The sequence below is a fragment of the Mus caroli genome, unplaced genomic scaffold (genome assembly GCF_978045245.1).
Source record: "Mus caroli unplaced genomic scaffold, Mus_caroli_1 scaffold_20, whole genome shotgun sequence".
NCBI classification, from domain to species: domain Eukaryota; kingdom Metazoa; phylum Chordata; class Mammalia; order Rodentia; family Muridae; genus Mus; species Mus caroli.
The window spans coordinates 55,186,933-55,207,500 of record NW_028227275.1 but is presented as its reverse complement, the minus strand read 5'-3'; the positions used below and the strand labels follow the sequence as shown (position 1 = coordinate 55,207,500).

Genomic DNA, 20,568 nt, shown 5'->3' with positions numbered 1-20,568 from the left:
TGAAGCTCAGGGTATTAGGTTTGGTGGCAAGCACGTTACCAGCTACCCCTCCTGGCCAACATTTTGAATTTCATTTGAACTTGATGATCCCTGGATTTTAGGCAGGAGGTTGAGTTTATCCCCACTTAGCAGCTGGGGAAGCTGGCTTCCCTTTGTACTACAGAGGGGTTTATCAGATGCCCAGTCAGCTAGAAACAGATAGGAGGACCGAAAGTTATTAGGCCCTGCTAAAGATGAGAGTCAGAATGGCAAGATTGTTCTGGGAGAACCTGGTATTTCCGACCTGAAGTCCTTCCTGAGTTCAGGACTCACGGCAGGGCTGTAACTACTGCCTGTGCCCGAGGCTGTGCCCGAGACAACACTAGGTGAGCTTAGCAGGGCTTCGGTCTCTCTCCACCAGCAGCTGCTTCTCCCTGTTTGCCTCCCCACTTCTGCCCATACCTCCTGAGGAGGATGCTGGGAACTCTTGTGGACTAGTTATAACCACAATAAGCCTGTGGAGCCCTTGCAGCATATGATGACAGCAATGTGCTCTACCAGGAGACAAACAGCCCACTGGCTCAGTATTACTTACATTGTCACAGCTCAAGGAAGTCCACTCAGCCACCCACAAAGGATGGTAATAGCATCATGAGCTGTGATCATGCTAGGCCCCGGAATGGCTCCCGCATGAAAGTTCCTTTTGTCTTTAGCCTTTCTTCCTTTCTTCCTTTCTTCCTTCCTTTCTTTCTTTCTTTCTTTCTTTCTTTCTTTCTTTCTTTCTTTCTTTCTTTCTTTCTTTCTTTCTTTCTTTCTTTCTTTCTTTCTTTCTTTCTTCCTTCCTTCCTCCCTCCCTCCCTCCCTCCCTCCCTCCCTCCCTCCCTCTCTCTCTCTCTCTCTCTCTCTCTCTCTCTCTTTCTTTCTTTCTTTTTTGGTTTTTCGAGACAGGGTTTCTCTGTATAGCCCTGGCTGTCCTGGAACTCACTTTGTAGATCAGGCTGGCCTCGAACTCAGAAATCTGACTGCCTCTGCCTCCCGAGTGCTGGGATTAAAGGCGTGCGTCACCACACCCAGCGTCTTTAGCCTTTCTTTCTGGGGCACAGTGGGTATGGGACACTTGTTCCATGTGAGTACATTTGTGGTTAGGACTTGGATTCCCATCCCATCTGGCCTTCCTGCACTGAGGAAGAGGAGGGGCTGGCAGTATCCCTTCAGCTCACAAGAGGCCCCTTGAGCCCTGTCCCTGTTCCTGGAGAGCATGGGCTGATGAGCCTAGGCTCATCTGGGCAAACACTCCATTCATCCCCTTGGCTTCCTCAGAGCCCACCATGTTGAGTGGGTTAATGTGGTTTGGTCTTAGATCCTCTGCTGTGTCTTGGGGACCTTGCTGTGGTCCTCAGGACTTTGTGGAGAGGAGCCTTCTAGGATGTGGCGTGTGTGTGTGTGTGTGTGTGTGTGTGTGTGTGTGTGTGTGTGTGTGCAGATGTGTGTGGGCTGATGATCTGTGGTGGATGGCATGGGAGTGTGTGAGGAAGACGCTCAGGGTTTATGTGTGTGTGTGCAGATGTGCGTGGGCTGATGATCTGTGGTGGATGGCATGGGAGTGTGTGAGGAAGACGCTCAGGTCCCTTGGCGTTTCGTTCACTGTCAGTCCCTGGACATCTCCGACCCAGTGGTTGCTCGTCTGTCCCTCCTCTTCAGTGGAAGGTAGCTTCTTCCTGCACTCCACAGCTCTCTGGCCTCCATCTTTGCTCTTCCCCATCTCCTCTGCCCTGCACGCCTTCTCACCTACTGGCCGCTTTTCTCTGGCCTGCTTGGACAGTGCCTGCTCCTTCACGCTGTTCTTCTAACCTGCATGGGTCCCAAGCTGCAGTGGCTGTTCTGTGTGGCATGCTCTCCCTTCCTCCCCTCCTCCCCTGCTGGCCCCACCCCTTCCAGAAGCTTCATGGGGGGAGGGGTTGGGGGGCAGGGGCATCAAGAACCCCTGGGGTGGAGGGGGGCAGGGGAATTATTCCCCTGTTTCCTGCTTTTACTAACGAACCTGCCATTTTTGTGTCTGGACTGATTTGTCTGAGGGAACAGTGGGTTTACTAATCTAAGTCACCTCCCTCCCTGCCTTCCCCAGACACCTTCCTCCAGTCCCTCTATCTCCACTTCCTCTCCACCCACTCTGCCTTGTCCTCTTCTCTTCCCTCACTGTCTCCCCACCCACCTGGCAGATCCCTTCCTCAGCAAACCTCTCTGTGTGCCCTGCCTCCTGCTGGCCTGTCCCCAGCCATAGGCCATGAGAGGGAGATTAAGATTACCTCCCCCCCAACACACACACACACACACACACACACACACACACACACACACACAGTGCCCTCCATGACTGATCTGAGTACAGATACCAGGCAAGCTGAGATTCAGCCCAGCCTGGAAGGGGATTCAGGAAGGTGTCTTGGGCTTCCAGAGTCTGCTTTAAGACAGATCCTTCTAATTCAGATAGGGTCAAGGAAGGACAACCTTGACCTTGGGAAATGCAGTGGGCCGAAGAGAGCCCATAGCATGAGGGAGATTCCCGGATGCTACCCTGGCTTCAGAGGCCAAGGAGGGGAGACTTCCTGGGGTACTCTGGAACCAGGAGAGGAAGGGCGGCAGCAGTCCTGAGCAGGCTCACTCGTAGGAGTCGCTCTCACCAGTCGTAGGCTGCTGGGAGTTAGGATTTTACCTTGAGGCCCAGCACTAGGTCATGAGGCAACTTGATGTAGCCTTTTCACGACCTTGTGTATGTCCCCTGAGCTGGGCTGAGGTTAGTGGGGATTCCGGGGACATGTTAAGCCATGTTTGCTGGCAGCCTGTTTGGGCTGAGCCCATTTAGGCTCAGGAACTGAATGGCAGCCCAGTTCAATGTTTTAGGACAGCAGCAGGGGACCTGGAGGAAGAGAGTATAGCCACATTGCCCTAGAGAGAGTCATTCACCTGCCTCACCCACCTTCCCTGACATTCCCAACCCTTCCATTCTGATTTCTTCTTCCTTTCTCCCCTCCCCTCTGCCTTGTCTAATCTCTAACCTTGTTTGCATGTTTTTGTGACTAACCTCTCTAATCCTTCCCCTTTTACCCAAACCCCTCTTCCTAGATTCAGGACAAGGTGGAGGGGAGAAGAAATATATAATCATGACCAATGCTCCCCTCAAAACAAGACTCAAAAGTATTCAAACTGCCCCCTCCCAAGATACCCGTCTCCTCCTGTCCTTGAACCCAGTTCTTCTAGCACAAGGTTTGATGGTTCGCAGGAGGTTTCTTCTTTCTTCAGTCTGGTCCCTGCTCAACTCCACCCTGTTCACCACGAGGCTCTAGGCAAGCACAGGGAGGGGCACTTTTGGGTCCCCCTGCTCTTTGGAGTTCTACCCTACCCTTCTGACAACAGAATCCTGAAGACCAGGAGGAGCTGGAAAATGGCTGGTGGCCTATGCTGCAGACTAGAGTAGGGGACATGGTAGTGTGTGACTGGCAGGCCCTTACCTCAGTACTTTACCTGGAAAGGCAGCACTTCTAAAGCATCCTTGGGGAACAAGAAGGGCTCCAGGATGCAGCCTGTGGAAGTGCAGGGTGGGTTTGCCCTGAACCAGGTCCTAACCAGGCCTCCCTGACTCCTAAGCCACAGCTCCCTCGCCTCCTCCCCCTCCAGCCTTGCCGTGAGTGAAGCCTCCCCGAGCTCTCCTGGGCACGAAACCTTGCAGGGACCAGGTGAACATTTGCCGATTACCCCAAAGGTAACATGTGCCTTCACCAGCGCCCAGGCCCTCTCTGAGCACCAGGCACACCCCTGCTCTGTTTTTGGCTCCTTGCCTTCTGGATGAATTCTCCACCTTGGGAAGGGGTTTCCTTAGGTTGGCCCGGGCCTCACGGCCTCAAGTTCCTAAGGGTAGAACAGCAAGGGTGGGATCTACAGAGAACAATGAAGGTGACCTGGGAAACGACACAGGGCTGCTCCCTTTGGAAGCAAACTGGTGACTCGCCCAGGTGTATAATCTCAGTGCAGGAGAGCAGGAGGTGAGAGGCTGAAGGTCAAGGCCAGCTTAGGCTCTAGAGCAACAACTTTTTTTAATGACTCAAAATATCAGGATACCTTTGATCTTGAGTGGCAGAGGTAAGAGTCAGCCATATAGGAGTCATACAACTCCTGTCCTAAGACTAGCAGGTTAACTGGTTCTCTCCGTCCTGCTATCTCTGCTGTTCCCCAGCCAGGCTGCAAGAACATAGCGCCAAGCAGAGGGGCTGCAAGTGAGACTCAGCACTGCTCCCCAGGAAGGAAGGAAGGGCAGGGAAGGGCAGGGAAGGGCTATTCTCCCTCGGAAAGGCTGGGAAGCTACACATGTGGCCACAGTGCTCTGTTGAGACAAAGCTGAGAGTGCAGCTTGCTCTCCCCACCTCTCTGGTGGGCAGGTTCCCTAGTGCAGAGCGTCCCCTTGGACTTGCTTCTTGAGCCCATCATGGTGAGTGCCCTGTGCCACCTTCAGGTTCTCACCTGCAGGGCTTGGGCCATGGGTTGTGCAGGGCAGGCCTTAACCCTGAAACCATCAAATCTCGGGCTGTTTCCTCTTCCCTCTTCCTCCTCTCCACCCCACTGTTCCGCCTCCAAGACAAGCAGACATAAAAATGGGGGTCCCCCTCCCCCACTGCCCCCTGGTCCCTCCCTTGCCCGCCTGTGGCTCTTCCCTGGGTGTTGATGTCGGTTGTCTCCTGTCTCTCCCCCTCCTCGGGCTGGGCAGGTGACCATCTCGGTGGACGGGATCCTGACCACCACAGGCTACACGCAGGAGGATTACACCATGCTGGGCTCTGATGACTTCTTCTACATTGGGGGCAGCCCCAACACAGCCGACCTGCCTGGCTCACCTGTCAGCAACAACTTCATGGGCTGCCTCAAGGACGTGAGTAGGGCTGTGGTTGGCCAGCCTGCCCTGGCCTCTGTTCCTTGTGAGTCTACGGTGGGATGTAACTCTTCTTTAAAGCCTGAAGCTATTGACTCAAATGGAGGGCGTCACCCCTTTCTGTTTCTTTGGCCTTGGAGCTCCCTCTCCTCAGAGGCTCTTCAGAGCTGAGGTCCACAGGGAAGGCTGCAGGCCAAAGCATGTGTCTTCACACGTCTGTCTTCAGGCACATGTCATTCCTTCGCCGGCTCTGTTGGCCAAGTCATTCCACCTCGTGGGTTGTCTGATGTGTAGATGAAGGGTGGTTTCCTATGTCAGTCACTGTACAGAACACAGACAGAAGTTAACCCATTAGAAGAGAGCAGGCAGGCCAGGGACATCAGCGGACAGATGCCTGCCCAGCACATATGCCCCCATGGGTTCTAGCAGCACACTACAACTGAGCGTGGTAGCGCACACGTGCAATCTCAGTGTGTGGAAGGTGGAGGCAGGCAGACAAACTCAAGGTCGTCCTTAGCTATTCAGTGAGTTTGAATCCATCCTGAGCTTCGTGAGACCCAGACGCAGGAAATAGTGATGGTAGCAACAGTGGCCCGCCTTTTTGTCATTGTGAATGACAGTTGAGCTGGACCCAGGAGCCCACAGAAGGAGCTTCCTGGCCAGTGTGGGGCTGGAAGACTGGTGAGGCAGCGAGGGGACTGTGTAGCTTGAGAACAGAGGCCTGAACCCTGTGGGCTGATGGTGCTGAGCTTGGGACTGCTGGGATGGGTGGGTGACGACGGACCATGGTAGCCAGGGAGGGAGACCCTTGGTAGTCAGACCCAAGGCTGCTTCTGCTTCCTTACCCAGACCCCTCTCCTCCATACAGGTGGTCTACAAGAATAATGACTTCAAGCTGGAACTGTCCCGACTGGCTAAGGAAGGAGACCCGAAGATGAAGCTGCAGGGGGATTTGTCTTTCCGTTGTGAGGATGTGGCTGCCTTGGACCCTGTGACCTTTGAGAGTCCTGAGGCCTTTGTTGCACTGCCCCGCTGGAGCGCCAAGCGCACCGGTTCCATCTCCTTGGACTTCAGAACCACTGAGCCCAATGGGTTGTTGCTCTTCAGCCAGGGCCGGCGGGCTGGGGCCGGGGTAGGCAGTCACAGTTCTACCCAGAGGGCGGACTACTTTGCCATGGAGCTGTTGGATGGTTACCTCTACCTTCTGCTGGACATGGGCTCCGGGGGCATCAAGCTGCGGGCGTCCAGCCGCAAGGTCAATGACGGTGAATGGTGCCACGTGGACTTCCAGAGGGACGGGCGCAAAGGTCAGGAGGCCTCTGGACCTTCCCTTCCCCTGGCCACTCTTTTCTGCCTGCCCACCCTCTCGAGCTTTCACCCCCTGCTCCTAGTGTCCTCTCCCAGTTTCCCCTTGGTCCCTCTGTCATGGAGAGCTGGCGGAAGGCGCAGGGACCTGGATTCATACGCCACTCCTCCTTATTTGTGACAGGAACAGTCACCCAAGGTCACTGTGGATGGGAGAGAGCAAGACTAGAAACACTGACATCACACCTAATGGAGAGATGTCGCAAAGCCAGGCGCGGTGGCTCATGCCTGCAATCCCAGCATCCGGGAGGCAAAGGCAGGAGGAGCACCGTAAATCTGAGGGCAGTTCGGACTGTGCAGTGAGGTCCAGACCAGCGGGGGCGGCAGAGTGAGGAGACATCGTCTCAAAACAAAGCAAAGTGGTTCTCCAGCCACCAATCCCTTCTATCCAGAGTCATGTTTCTTTCACTTAACAGGAAGCAGCTATCCCTCACTGTCTTGGAGGGCTGCTTCTAGGACCCCCAAAGACACCAAAACCCACGGTGCTCAAGTTCCTCATAAAAGACAGTGCCGTGTTGTGTATCACCTTTACACATCCTCCTGGATAACTTGTTATCCCTAGGGTCCTTAAAATGCCTAATGGAACGTAGATGCTAGGACTGGGGCTAGCACAATGCCTAGGCTCCAGGCAAGGTGGGGCTCTCCTGTAATCCCAGTACTAGGGAGCTACAGGCAGAAAGATCAAGAGTTCAAGGTCACATCCGGTTACATACAGGATTTGAGGCTAGCTTTGGCCAGAGAGAGAGAGAGAGAGAGAGAGAGAGAGAGAGAGAGAGAGAGAGAGAGAGAGAACATAATGCTATATAATAGTTACATTGTCATTTTATGGTGGTCACTATTAAGTTGGTTGGTGAATAAGGACCAGCAGTATCTGTATGTGTTTAATACAGACAATTCGTTCCTTAAATATTTCCATCCATGTTTGTTGGCTGAATGCGGAGCCACAGCACACAGAAGCTGCCTGGTGTTCTGAGCACTAGCTGTGGACAGACAGACGGACAGACCGCCCACCTCGTTCTGGCCATCACAGATGCAGTGAATAGGTCACCACCTGCCTGGCCATGAGGGTTCCAAATCGAGAGAACAGCTGGTGGGCTGTAACTAGCCAGGCTTCACCCTGTGTAGCTCCCAGGGTCGGCTGACATCGGATGCATTCAGAGTGGCTATGCGCGACTTTTTAGAACTTCTGTTGCTCTGGCCACTGCCTCCTCCTCCTTCCCTTTCGGCCTCCTGCTCTCAGGCTCTTGTTTTCCGCCCGCTAATTCCTGTGTGCTTGCCTCCATCTTGTTGAACCCAAGAAAGAGAATTGATACAAATGAGGCCTGACACATTATCCAATTTAAGTGCTTATCAACGTCAACTAAATTTTCTCATTCCAGCAGCCATCACCACTGCTGGCCTGCGAGTCAGCAGTGACCTCCTCTGCTCACTGCCTGGGAGGAGGGGACTGCCAGGCAGCCAGAAGTGAGGCCATGCCATCATTTCCTCTCCCCCTACTCTCCCTTCCCCCCACAGCCCAGAGAGCCAGAGAAAGCCATGAGAAAGGACTTTAGCTCTTGGCTCTGCCTCGTGTCAGCACTGTGGGTCTTTGCTGACAGTCTCTAGGGTTCCACACAGGTGGTCAGTGACCCATCCAGGAACTTGGGGTAGCTGTTTCCACCTTCCCTTGTTTGTCCTTCATCCCCATACCCCAGTGCTGACAACTGAAGCCTGCTCCTGCTGAGCCCCACCCCAGATTCCTTCTTCCTGTTTTTGTATTTTTTCAGTTGTGTTTTATATGTTGCTCTTGTGCCAGGCATATGTGTGGAGGTCCGAGGGCATTCTGGGAGCTGTTTCTGGCCTTCCACTTTTTGAGAAAGGATCTTTCTTGTTTCTGCTGCTTCCCTCTGTAGCCCGGGCTAGCTGGCTTCTTGGCTATTGCCCTGTCTCCATCTCTCATCTGACCATAGGGAGACTGGGGTCTTGGCCCCACGCTGCACGTCTTCTTTTCTGTGGGTTCAGGGGATACAGGTTGGGTTCTCCACCTTGCATAGCCAGCGCCTTACACACTGGCCTGACTCTAGGGTCCTCCCACATTGCCTTGCTTTTGTTTCTTTTTGAAACTGTGGCAAATCGCATGTCACACATATTTCCAGTCTTCGTCATTACTCATGATTGGGGCTCTGACTACACTCAAGTCTCTGCACAGCCCTCACCGACATCCAGGTGCGGTTTCCCCATCTTCCCACACTGAAGTTGTCTCTGTTAAACATGAGCTCTCCTCTCCCTGTCCCCAGCCTCTGGCCACCATCTCTGTTTGAACCTGACAACTCTGGGACTTTAGATGAGTGACGACACAGTACTTTACCTGCCTCGTCTTTCTCCATTTTCATGTGTTCACGTACATGCTTTCGTGTGTGTGGAGGCACACATATGTGGGTGCACATGCATGCGCAGATCCAAGGCTGATGGCAGAAACCAGCCACTCCATTCACTGAAGTAAGGTCTCTCAATCAAACCCAGAGCTCACAGATTTGGCCAGCCAGCTTGCTAGGGGATCTCTCTCTCTCTCTCTCTCTCTCTCTCTCTCTCTCTCTCTCTCTCTCTCTCTCTCTCTCTCTCTCTCTCTCTTCCTGTTAAACATTTAAACATTTTTTATTAGATATTTATTTACATTTCAAATGTTAAACCTTTTCCTGGTTTCCCCTCCAAAAATCCCTCCTCCATCCTCTCCCCTAGGGGATCTCTTGTCTCTGCCTTCTAAGGTTGATATTATAGGTGGGCCAGCACACCCACCTGGCATTTCTGTGGTTTCTGGGGATTTGAACTCTGAGCCTCATACTTAAGCAGCAAACATATTAACCACGAACCATCTCCCCAGCTTCTCCTTTCCCTCCCTTCCTCCCTCCCTCCCTCCCTCCCTCCCTCCCTCCCTCCCTCCCTCCCTCCCTCCCCCTCTCTCCCTCCCTTTCCCTTTCTTCTTTCCACTCAACACAGAGTCTCACACATAGTCCAGTCTAACTTTGGAATAACTTTGGAGTGGAGATCCTGTTGTCTTGGCCTTCCAGAGGGTTAGGGTAACAGGCATGCGCCACTATATCCTATCTGTATATTTGACCTCTTTATTTTAATGACTTATTTGTTTTACTTTGCATGCATTGGTATTTTGCCTGCACATATATCTTAGGGTGTCAGATCCCCTGGACCTGGAGTTACAGACAGTTGTGAGCTGTCGTGTGGGTGCTAGGAATTGACAGAGGTCCCCTGGAAGAGGAGCCAGTTCTTGTAACTGCCGAGCCATCTCTCCAGCCCCTATGTTTGTCGTCTTATGCCTGGCTGTTTCAGTGAGTAGAGTGTCTTCCAGGGTTCATCTGTGTTGTAGTGTGAGTCAGAACTCCCTTCCTCTCAATGCTGAATAACAGTGCCATGCCCACATCTTGTTTATCTTTTCTTCTGTCAAGGAATGAGTCAGGTGGCTCCTACTCCATACTGGGGAGCGCCGCTGGTCAGAGTTCCTTTCAGTTCCCTCTCCAGAGCTCTTCCGTTGCTTCCTTCTTCCTCTCAGCACTCGGCTCCAGCAGTTAGCCAAAAGATGGGTCACGGCAGGCTCTGGGGACTCTGGCCATAAACAGTGAGATAGGCCATCGCAGGGGCCACATTTGGGATCCTGTTAGGAGAGGGGCCCAGCAGCAGGACCCTGAGGAAGGTGATGCCTGGTCATGAGAGGACAGGTTTGGGGCCACGGTATTGAAGGGAGCCTAGGGCTGGTGGCATGGCTCAGCAGGTAAAGGCTCTTACTGGTCAGGCCTGATGATTCTCTCTCTCTCTCTCTCTCTCTCTCTCTCTCTCTCTCTCTCTCTCTCTCTCTCGTGTGCGTGGAAACAGCTCAGTATGCTCTTTCTGAGGATGAGAGTTCGGTTCCCAGCACCCACATCTGGAGGCTTACAAACACCTGTAATTTCAGCTCCAGGGATCAAACTCCTCTGCCTTTATAGGCATGTACACACACATAGTAAATAATAAAACAATAGTTTAAACAACAACTTGGAGTTGCGGATGACCTACGCAACATGGTGGCTCACATCCCTACATACATGCAGGCACACGCACATATACACATAAGTAAAAATAAAGTATATTTAAACAAACAAACATAAAACAGTGAGCCGGGCATGGTGGCGCACGCCTTTAATGCCAGCACTCAGGAGGCAGAGCTAGGCAGATTTCTTGAGTTCAAGGCCAGCCTGGTCTACAAAGTGAGTTCCAGGACAGCCAGGGCTATACAGAGGAACCCTGTCTCACCAAACCAAACCAAACCAAAACCAAAACCAAACCAAACCAAACCAAAAAACCAAAAACATAAAACAGTGCAAGGGAGCCTGGGGCCTGGGAGTGCATCTCCCGTCTTTGGGTCAATAAGGTTTTGAGGGAGAAACTGGCTTCTAGTGGGAGCTGTGTCTGTAGGGGGGTTCTGCCCCTCCCATTTGTCCCCACCCTGTCTGTGTGTTCATATCCAGCCTCCAAGCCCCTCCTTCTCGAGATCCCTGCCATATCCGCGCCCACGATGCCCAGCGGCTCCTTGCAAGCGTTGCTTTTATTTTATTGTTTTACACAGCATCTCACTGTGTGGTCGGGCTGGCCTCAGACATGCAGCAGTCATCCTGTCTCTGCCTTTTGAGTGTCGGGATCACAGGTGTGAAGCACCGTACCTGGCTGCCGCTGCATAGCCGCTGCTGCTGCCGCTGCCACCTCCTCCTCCTCCTCCTCTCTTATTCTTCTAAGAGTTTGTCAAAATCTAAAAAGGGAAAACATGGAGTAAAAATTTTCGGCTTTCAGGTATAGTGGGACTTGCCCTTAATCCCAGCATTTGGGAGAGAAGTGTCGAGAGCTCCGTGAGTTCAAGGCCAGCCTGGTCTACAGAGTGGGTTATAGGCCAGTCAGAACTGCACAGCAAGACCCTGTCTCAGTGTATATATTGAGGTTGCTCAGAGGTTTAGAGTGTGCACTGCTCTTGTAGAAACTTGTTTTCCTACACCCCCCCTCCTTGGTGATTCACAACTGCCTGTAGCTCCTGGAGTCTAATGACAAGTCTCTGCCTTCTGCGGGTATCTGCACTCACAAGTGCATACTGCCACGAAGATGTATGTGTGTATATATATATATATATGTATATATATATATATATATATATATACATATATATATGCATATGTATAATTTAGAATATATTTAGACCAGGCATACCTTTACTCCTAGCACTATGAGGAGGAGACAGTTTCAGGCAGCCAAGGCTATAGAATGAGACCCTATCTCAAGAAAAAAAATCTTTTAACAAATATGAACAAGCTAGACACAATGGTGCAAGCCTATGATCCCAGCACTTGGAAGATGAAGTAGGTGGCCAAGAGGCTTAGGGTCATCTTTGGTTACATAAAACCATTCTGAGATGCATGGTATCCTGATTAAAAAGACAACCACCTCCCCCAAAAATCCTGAACCAGCACAAACAACACCACACACAGGCACACACACATGCACACACACACACCCATGCATGCAGGAGGGAAGGGGTTGGTCCACAGATTAAGGTTACAATAAAGGCTGTGAAACTCCCACCAGATTCCAGGTCTTTTCCTAATGTGAGCCCTGCCTCAGTCTGTTTTCTGTTGCTATAGGAGAACATCGGAGACCAGGCATTTATAAAGGAAAGTTTACCTGTCTCGCAATTCTGGAGGCTTTGAAGCCCAAGAGCTTAGTGTCAGTTTATGGGGAGGCTTTTGTACTGTCCTAACACAGAGCCAAACTGAAGGGCAGGCATTCCCTCACAAAGGAAACAAGAAGGAGCAGGCACCTCCTTGTTTAGCGGCCTGCTCTCCTAAGGGACTCACTCCTGAGCCTACCCTTGAAGGAAAGTCACGGCTAGTGACCTCATTGTTAAAGATCCTGTGTCCCACACAACTCACACCATAGCAACCAAATTTCAACTTGAGTTTTGGAGAGAACAAACCATATTGAAACCACGCTATCTGTCTTTCCTCCCAGAGAACTCTTCTGGCCTGTTGATTGGGGCTGCATGTCTGAAAGTTTAGCATTCTAAAGCCAAAGGCAGGAAGATTACTATGAGATTGAGGCTAGCCTAGGCTACATAGTGAGTCCTACAGCAGCCTGAGCTACTACATGAGAAACAATAAGGGGCTAGAGACAGTTCCGTGGTTAAGAGACTTAACGTTTTTGCTGAGGGCTGGAGTTTGGTTCTCAGCTCACGGCTTCCTGTAACTGTAGCTCTGGGGAATCTGACCTCCTTTTGTAGCCTCTGTAGGTACCTTCATGCACACGGACATACAAACACTCACACATAAGTAAAAATAAAGCAAAACAAACAAAACCAACAGCTGCTAAAACAGAACAAGACAAAATGACGTTTCTAACTTCGGAGCCGAGGCCCAGATCCCTCCTGGCCCCCTGCCTGTATCCCAGGCCTGTAGCACTAGCTGGCTTCCTGTTCATCCTGCCTGCTGGCCACAGAGCCAGTTCCAGGCAGTGCTGTAGGGTTGAAGGGAGGAAACGGCAGGTTCTGGGGCCTGGCTGCTTACGTGGGACTTAGATTATGTTGCTCCTCTGCTGTGGCCCTCGGGCAGGTTCCCCAGTTTCTGTAAGCCTTATCTACTGGTTCAAAACTGGTTAGTAAAGGACCAAGTCCCTGGGGTGGCCACGAGACTTCAGTGATGTGTTTGGAGCAGTGGCTGCCTGGCACACTGTTGGAAGAGCTGCTGGGTGTTTGTTTCGGGTAGAGGGCTTTGAACTCAGTTATTTCAGTCTTCAGGTTTTCTGCCTCCAGCTCCTGGTCCCAGAGGCTGTGGATAGGAATAACCCGGTGAATGATCTGACCCTTTTTAGGGACAGGATTTTTGGTTATATGTGCCTCCTGTATAGTTTGGAGGTCTCTTTTAGTTGTCTAGGAAGGGTCTGAACAGAGGCCTATAGCATGCTGGGCTGGGCTGGGTGGGGCTCTCCATCTGGATCGCAAGGGCCTGGACTTAGGTAGTTTGGGAAGAGTTGGCCAATGAGGCTAGACCCCAGAGCCAAGGCTGTTGCTTATTGTCCTGAACCTACTGTGGGGCGCAGAATGGAGGGGCCCTCTGGCAAATTCAAGACACCCCTATTCAGACTTGTGACTTCCCTCCACACTGAGGCCTGCTCTGCCTTGGTCCCCAGGCTCCATCTCTGTGAACAGCCGCAGCACGCCATTCTTGGCCACAGGAGAGAGCGAGGTCCTGGACCTGGAGAGTGAGCTGTACCTGGGTGGCCTCCCCGAGGGGGGACGAGTGGACCTGCCACTGCCCCCTGAGGTGTGGACAGCTGCTCTCCGGGCTGGCTACGTGGGCTGTGTGAGAGACCTCTTCATCGATGGACGGAGTCGAGATCTGCGGGGCCTGGCTGAGGCCCAGGGGGCTGTGGGCGTTGCTCCTTTCTGCTCCCGGGAGACCCTGAAGCAGTGTGCGTCGGCCCCTTGTCGAAACGGGGGCATCTGTCGAGAGGGCTGGAACCGGTTCGTCTGTGATTGCATCGGGACCGGCTTTCTGGGTCGGGTCTGCGAGAGAGGTGAGGCCGGTCTTGTGTCCTCAGGAGGACCCCATTTTCCACCCCGATGCTTCCTTCCTCTTCAGAGTAACCCTCAGGCTGGCCCCCAACTTTTCTCCTAGTAATGACTCTCATTTTCTCTCTTCCCTTGCCACGTTTTCTGTTCCCCTTCCCCTTCTCTCCACTCCTGGGCAGAGGCCACGGTCTTAAGCTATGACGGCTCCATGTACATGAAGATCATGCTGCCCACTGCGATGCACACGGAAGCAGAGGATGTGTCCTTACGCTTCATGTCCCAGAGGGCGTATGGACTCATGATGGCCACCACCTCCAGGGAGTCGGCCGACACTCTGCGTCTCGAGCTGGACGGGGGGCAGATGAAGCTCACCGTCAACCTCGGTAACCACCCTGTCCCAGGCCTCCCGGCCTCTCCATGGCCTGACTCTGACCTACACTCCCCTCTGTCTGGAGAAGCTGGTGGTGGCACCAGCCAGAGGTGACCTCGGCAGTTTAGAGATAGGTAGTGTCATCCCGAATATGAGCTTCCGAGGGCTGTCTCTGGTGAGGATACATAACCTAGAGCAGCCATGGCTGACCGACCATACTGTGGGCTAGTGACCATACCTGTCAGAATGCATCTGAGTGTGATAACTGTTCTCCCAAGTCACTCCTATTGTCGGTGACATCTGTCCTGCACACACAAGATGGCACAAACTCATTCTTGCTTGCTGGCACATTCATTTGCTCATTCACTGACTTATTCACTATGGAGTTGCTTGTTGACACCTGCTAGGAAGAAGCCCAGGCTCAGAGCAGCCCAGTGACAGGCCTCTGCATGCAGCTGCCCTTAGCTTGGAGTAGATGATGATGTTGTCTCTGCGGTGTTGTATATAGGTTTATGTGTGTACTCTGAGCTCAGGAACATACTACATCACACTTGTCTAGCATCTTGTGTTCCTGGCTGAGTCTCATAGGAGTCGTGTGGCTGTTCTGGGAAGATACCAGTTCACCAGGCAGGCATTGCTCACCCTGTCTTACAGATTACGAAACTCTTTTTGGAGACAGAGTCTCACTATTTAGGCCAGGCTGGCCTTGAACTCACAGAGGTCCACCTGCTCTGCCTCCTGAATGCTAAGTAAGATTAAAGGTGTGCACCACCGCTCTTGGCCCAGTTATGAAATTTTTATGTTGACTTGGCCAATGTAAGAAAGCCGGTAATGGCCAGGGGAGTTGCCTGTGCTAAACCCAGCCCATGGGCTTTAACGGTCAGAGTTTTGGGTCAGGCTACTGGCCCTCTCCTTCAGACTACTCACTGTCTCTGCTGCTACCCCTGGGTAAGAACAGGTCTTGCCTACCCATCTGCAGGGGCATAGGATAACACTCTCCTATTAGGTTACTGTGGGCCATGGCTTTTGAAAGAGAGCAGAATTACTCACTTGGCTTGAAAAAGTCTTGTAGTGAGGGCCAGCAGAGCCGGGAGGGCACCTCACAGACTGCAGTGTAGGACCCTCTGAGCAGAGAGGCCCTACAGTGTCCAGGCTGCTGATGCAAGCTGTCCATTGCATACAATGAAAGTGCCACAGCCAAGGACTGCCCCGTAGAAGCCCTCAGGCCCCGGAGTCTAAGCAGAGCCCCGTGTGTTCTGGTCACAGGGGAGGAGTACTCTCCGGAACACAGAGCTTTGAGCTCTCAAACACGGACCTGGACTCTCACCATAATCTTGATCCCTAGAGCGTGTCTGGGATAGACTGTGGGCTTCAGGGGCCTTGTTTAGAGACTTGCCCTGGCTCCACACATCCTTCTCCTGGACTTTGTGCCCTTTGAATTGGGTGGCAGGTGACAGGGTGGCCAGGGGACACAACCGACCTCCCACCTCAGCTATGCCCTACCCAGGACCTCGTGTCATCCTGTCTTTCTGTCTTTAACGGGGTACACAGCACAGGAGCCCCTCCTTTTGCCGAGCATATGCTTGCTCTCACATGACCAAGCACTTGGCTCTGTTCTGTTTGGTGGGACAGAGCAGGAGAAGCCTCGAGCTTTTGCTTCTCAGAGAAGACATACTACTGGCCTCGTGGATTGTTCTCGATCCCCTGGGAAGGAGCTCTTGTTTCTTGACACAAGAGACGGCCAGGAAAACTTATCTTGCTGGGCCCTTGGGACATAACTCTTGAGATTTAGCCTTCTTCTTCCAGGCTTGCCTTTCTGTCTGGGGCTCATGAATCTCAGAAGTCAGAACAAGATCCAGAGAGATCTAGTTTGGATGTCTCAGACTGATGACAGCCAACAACAGCCTCTGCCCTATGCCTCTGGCTGTTCCCTGCCCCACTCCCCCATCTACAGAGACACGGGTGCTGAGAACTAATCGTGAACATAGCTCATGACAAAGCTGAGACCAGACACTTGGTGCAGACGCACCTGTCTGCAGATCCCACTTGCTAGGAGGGCACAGGGGTGTGTAGGCACCAAGTACACTCCAATGTGGCACCTCTGCCTGCGAGAGGGACCCAAGCTGGAGCCAGGTTCAGGAGCTTGCTTCCATGTAGCATAACCAGTACAGCCCAGAATTCCTTCTTCCCATCCTGTGAACCAGCCAGGGCCTGCCGTGCTCCAGACAGGAGCAGTGTGGAAGCTGGGCAGGAGCCAGAGCGGAAGTTCTCAGTCTTGCTGATGCTGAGGCCCTCTAACACAGTCCCTCACGTTGGTGACTCCCCACTGTATAATTATTTTTGATGCTGCTTTTGTGACTCTGCTATTTATGAGTTGTAATGTAGATACCGGGATTTTCATAAAGCCTTGGGCAACCTCTGTGGAAGGGTCAATCCATCCCAAAGGGGTCCCGGCCCACAGGTTGAAAACCACTGAACTAGAGGTCTATTGCCTCTGTGTAGGCACTAGAGACACAAGCCAGCTCTGCCCAGCTGTCCAGCCTGGGGCTGAGCGGGAAGAGCTCTGGGCTTGGGGCCAGAAGACTCGGGGTCTAACCCCACTGTTTTTTATGACTTGGTAAGTTAACTCCCCTCTCTGAGTCTGCTCCCCACCTCCCCCCAGGTCTGAGGAATCAGCCCAGTTGGTAGACTGTCTCGAAAGCATAATGACCTGAATTGCAGCTGGGGAGGCAAAGACAGGGAGATCTCCAGGCTTACCGGCTAGCTAGCGTAGCCTAGTTGGTGAGCTCCCGATCCCAGTGAGACACTCTCAACAATCAAGGTAGATTAGCTTCTAAGGAATGAGCACCTGGGGCTGACCTCAGTGTGGCTCCCACATACACTCCAGTGTGGCACATCAGCCTGGGACGGGGAGGGAGCCAGTGCAGGGGCTTGCTTCCACAGAGCATTGCCAGTAAAGAGTCGGCCAGCCTCGCTCTGTTCCTCATCCTGTCAACCACGCAGGGCCTGCCAGGCTCCAGACAGGCAGCCACATGAAGGCCGTAGTCCTGGGCTGGGCTCACTGCTAAGGAACTAGAGGTTTGGCCTTTGATTTGTGGTCTGTGTTTGCAAGCAGGAAGGCTGGAGGTTGGAGAGGTAGCCACGCAATTCAGCAGACTCCCAGGAAGGAGAACTCAGAGCTGTGCCCGGAGGAGGAGCTGGGGCACCAGAGAAGGCCCTGGTAGAAGGGGTCCTCGGTGATGGTTGCTGGAGATGGGAAACCTGTTACTTAAGAGAGGGCCAGCTGGGTGGTGATGGCAGTGGCCCAAGCCTTTAATCCCAGCATTCGAGGGAGGTAGGGGCAGAGGCAGATGGATCTCTGTGAGTTCAAGGTCAGCCTGGCCTACAGAGAGTTTCATGAGAGCCAAAGCTGCACAGAGAAACCCTGTCTCAACAGAACAAAACAAAACAAACAAAAGACTCCAACCAACCAACGACCGACAGACCGACTGACCAACCAACCAAAACCAACAAAACAGAGAGCGCCAGGCAGAAAGGCTCTGATGCCCCTTTGCAGACAGAGAACCAGAGGGACTGGAGAGCAGCCTCCACGGCAGCTCAGCCTCTGAGCAAGCCGAGAGCCCAAGCAGGGGAGCTGGCCTCTGCCTCTAGGAATGCTTGTGTCCCCTGGGCTCTTGACCCTGTTTCAGTGTGGCCTGTTCCTCTCCCCAGGAAGTGCCGTGATGTCTCCACTCAGGGCACAGGTGAGCCACAGGGGGTCGTCCCTCAGCCTCGACCCATGTAGATTTCCTTTTCCATTCAGAAGCTGTTGGTGTCCAGAGATGCCCGCCTCTGAGGTGGACATTCCTCTCACCGGGCCCTTCCTCTTTAGTGTCCTCGGGCCCTCCTCAGAGTTCTCCTTGCTCCTCGGTTCTCACTGGTTTTCTCTCGTGATCCTTCCTCACGTGTTAAGTCACAGGGATGCACATGACATCTCAGAGCCCTTTAGCTCCTGGGGCCAAGAGAGCTCACTGCCTTCCCACCAGGGGCTGGACAGTGACTGTCTATAGGCTGGGAGCCTGAGTAAAGATGACACCAGGGCAGGTGCTCTGTGCGATGCCTCTTGAGAGATGGGGCTGTGTTATTGAGTTTCCTTGAGTGGAGCTGGAAGCTCTGCCTCCACTCCACCTCCACCCCCGAGAAACAGTAACTGTAACAGTTAACAGTAACCTGGAAGTGCCTTGGACCAAACCAGGAACCATAACCTTTCCATTCATTTCTCTCTGTAGATTGCTTCCCCTTCCCTCCCTCCCCTCTCAGGTTCACACCATCAGCCCTATCTCTATGTCCAGCATCAGCATGGCCACCCATTCTGTGCCCTCTTCCATTCCCCCCTCCCCTTCCCCCTCCCCTCCCCCTCCCCTCTCAGGCTCACACCATCAGCCCCATCTCTATGTCCAGCGTCAGCACGGCCACCCATTCTCCGCTCTTGAGGCATCGGCTGCTGGCTGGTGGGTTACTGATTATCACACTCTGAACAGCATTTTGGGGATATGTGGTGGAAGGGCTGCTTTCTCCAGCCAGCTCTGTCCCTGCTTTGCTCGGGGAGGGCCCTGCCCCCTTGATACCCATCTTGAAGGAGGCCCTTGGGAGGCATCACTGCAGGGTAGGCTGGAATTGTCACCTCTTCTCTGGACAGATGGACACCGACACTCCTTGACTCTCCTCTCCTCGGGACAGGAAAGTCGAGCTCCTCACTTGGCTCTGTTCCTTTACAGGACATTGACCTCACTTCCAGCCCCCTTTTTTCTTTTTTGGACCCTTCATTGGTGAAGACTCTGCTGGCTTGGAGAGAGCCCCTGGGACCTGACTCCAGGGCCTGGCACCCTTCCCCTCATCCTCACAGCCTCCTGACCCTCATCGTTCTTGGTTCTTCCTCTTTTTTTTCCCTCTGCCTTTCTCAGCCTCTTCTCTCCGTGACCCCTCGCTTCCTCTCGTGTCTGTCCTTTGACCTCCCACTGTTCCCTGGGTGCCCAGGCTGTGGCTCAGGGTCCCTGCTGCTCCTCCCACTCTGCTGTGGTTGACAACGCGTGTGGAGCTCAGCTGTACTGCCCCAGGGCCCATGACCCTCAGAGCCACAGTGGGTATTTGTTTACCGCCACTGCAGGAACCTTCCGAGGCCCGAGGGATGCCAGGTGCATCCAGGGCCACCGTGCACCCGGGCAGAGCTTGTTCATGGAGAACCCACATGGACGTCACTCTTAACCAGGGTTAAAGATTGTCTACTCTCTGAAAGGCCAGGGTCAGAGCAGGGCACACCTGTAACCTGCTAGCCTCACAGCAGTGAGGAAGAGATGCCCAGGCTCAGAGAGAGCTGTCTGAAGTCACTCAGTGTGTATAGGACTGAGGCAAGGACCCAGCACCCACACCCACACCCACACCTCCAGCCCCAGGCAGTCCCATCACTCCAAGCCTGGCCAGGGCTTTGGACTTTTGAAGTGGTATAGTACAAATGACTCAAGACTGTCTCCTTGAAGGCTAGCTGACTCCCACCAACCAAAGGGTTGATCAGAGGCTCCTGCTGGCCTGAGATGTGGGCTCTGTGTAGACATGGGTTTTCTAACCGTGTGAAACCCTTCCAGCTTTGAAACTGGGGACAGCCCAGGCCAGGACTGAGGGCCTTTGCGTATGTGACTTGCATTGTGCCTAGAAGTCACATTTTGTAGATCTTGGTGTCCCTATGGGAGGCCTTGGCTCCTTAGAAAAATTGACAAAATACTAGTTCTGCAGGGTGGCGGAGTTCTTTGACCCCTCATGGTATCTCGGTGCCCCCAGGGCAGGGACAGATAGAAGGAAGGTTCCTGTTCAGGTGGCGCTGGCCTCTGGGGCTTTGGGAGGTCTATGGCCTTAGGAAGGGGGCCCTGGGGCAGACCCCTGTTTTGGGCTTAGAGCTTGAGGAGTGATGTGTCACACCTGAGCTCTAAGCAGGGTGTCGTCCCAGAGCAGGGGATGCAGGGGCCCTGGCCTTCCTTACCCATCTCCCTCCTAGGGGATAGATGTGGGGTCGGTCAAGCCCTCATCCCCTGTATCCCCTGTACGGCTGGGATTGCCAAGGTGCCCGTCTCCCTTAGACATGAGAGGCCTGGGCCCCTCCAAAAGGGGAACACAAGCCCTCTTCCCACCACCTGACTGCCCTGCCTCTTGGCGCTAGGGAGGGTTGGAGCCCTCTTGAGGGCATGAAGGACATGGGTCCAACTGAGGACGGGGAGAGGTGGCACCTGGGCACGCGTGGTCCCCAGAAAGTGGCCCTAGGGGGAATTCCCGCCTGCAGATGCCCCTCCCTGTGAAGGATGTAAAAAAAATTACACACAAAACCTT

At 53.3% G+C, this 20,568-nt stretch overlaps 1 protein-coding gene across 19 annotated transcripts in view; it reads left to right on the top strand.

Annotated features, from left to right (window-relative positions):
• Positions 1–20,568, top strand: part of Nrxn2 (neurexin 2) — a 116,738-nt gene that overhangs the window by 49,413 nt on the left and 46,757 nt on the right. For all 19 annotated transcript variants that reach the window (XM_085834065.1, XM_085834059.1, XM_085834058.1 and 16 more), the window contains 4 exons: positions 4,739–4,900; positions 5,769–6,207; positions 13,460–13,846; positions 14,021–14,224. In XM_085834065.1, coding sequence (XP_085690191.1) covers positions 4,739–4,900; positions 5,769–6,207; positions 13,460–13,846; positions 14,021–14,224 — 1,192 coding nt within the window. The remainder of the gene's footprint in view (positions 1–4,738; positions 4,901–5,768; positions 6,208–13,459; positions 13,847–14,020; positions 14,225–20,568) is intronic.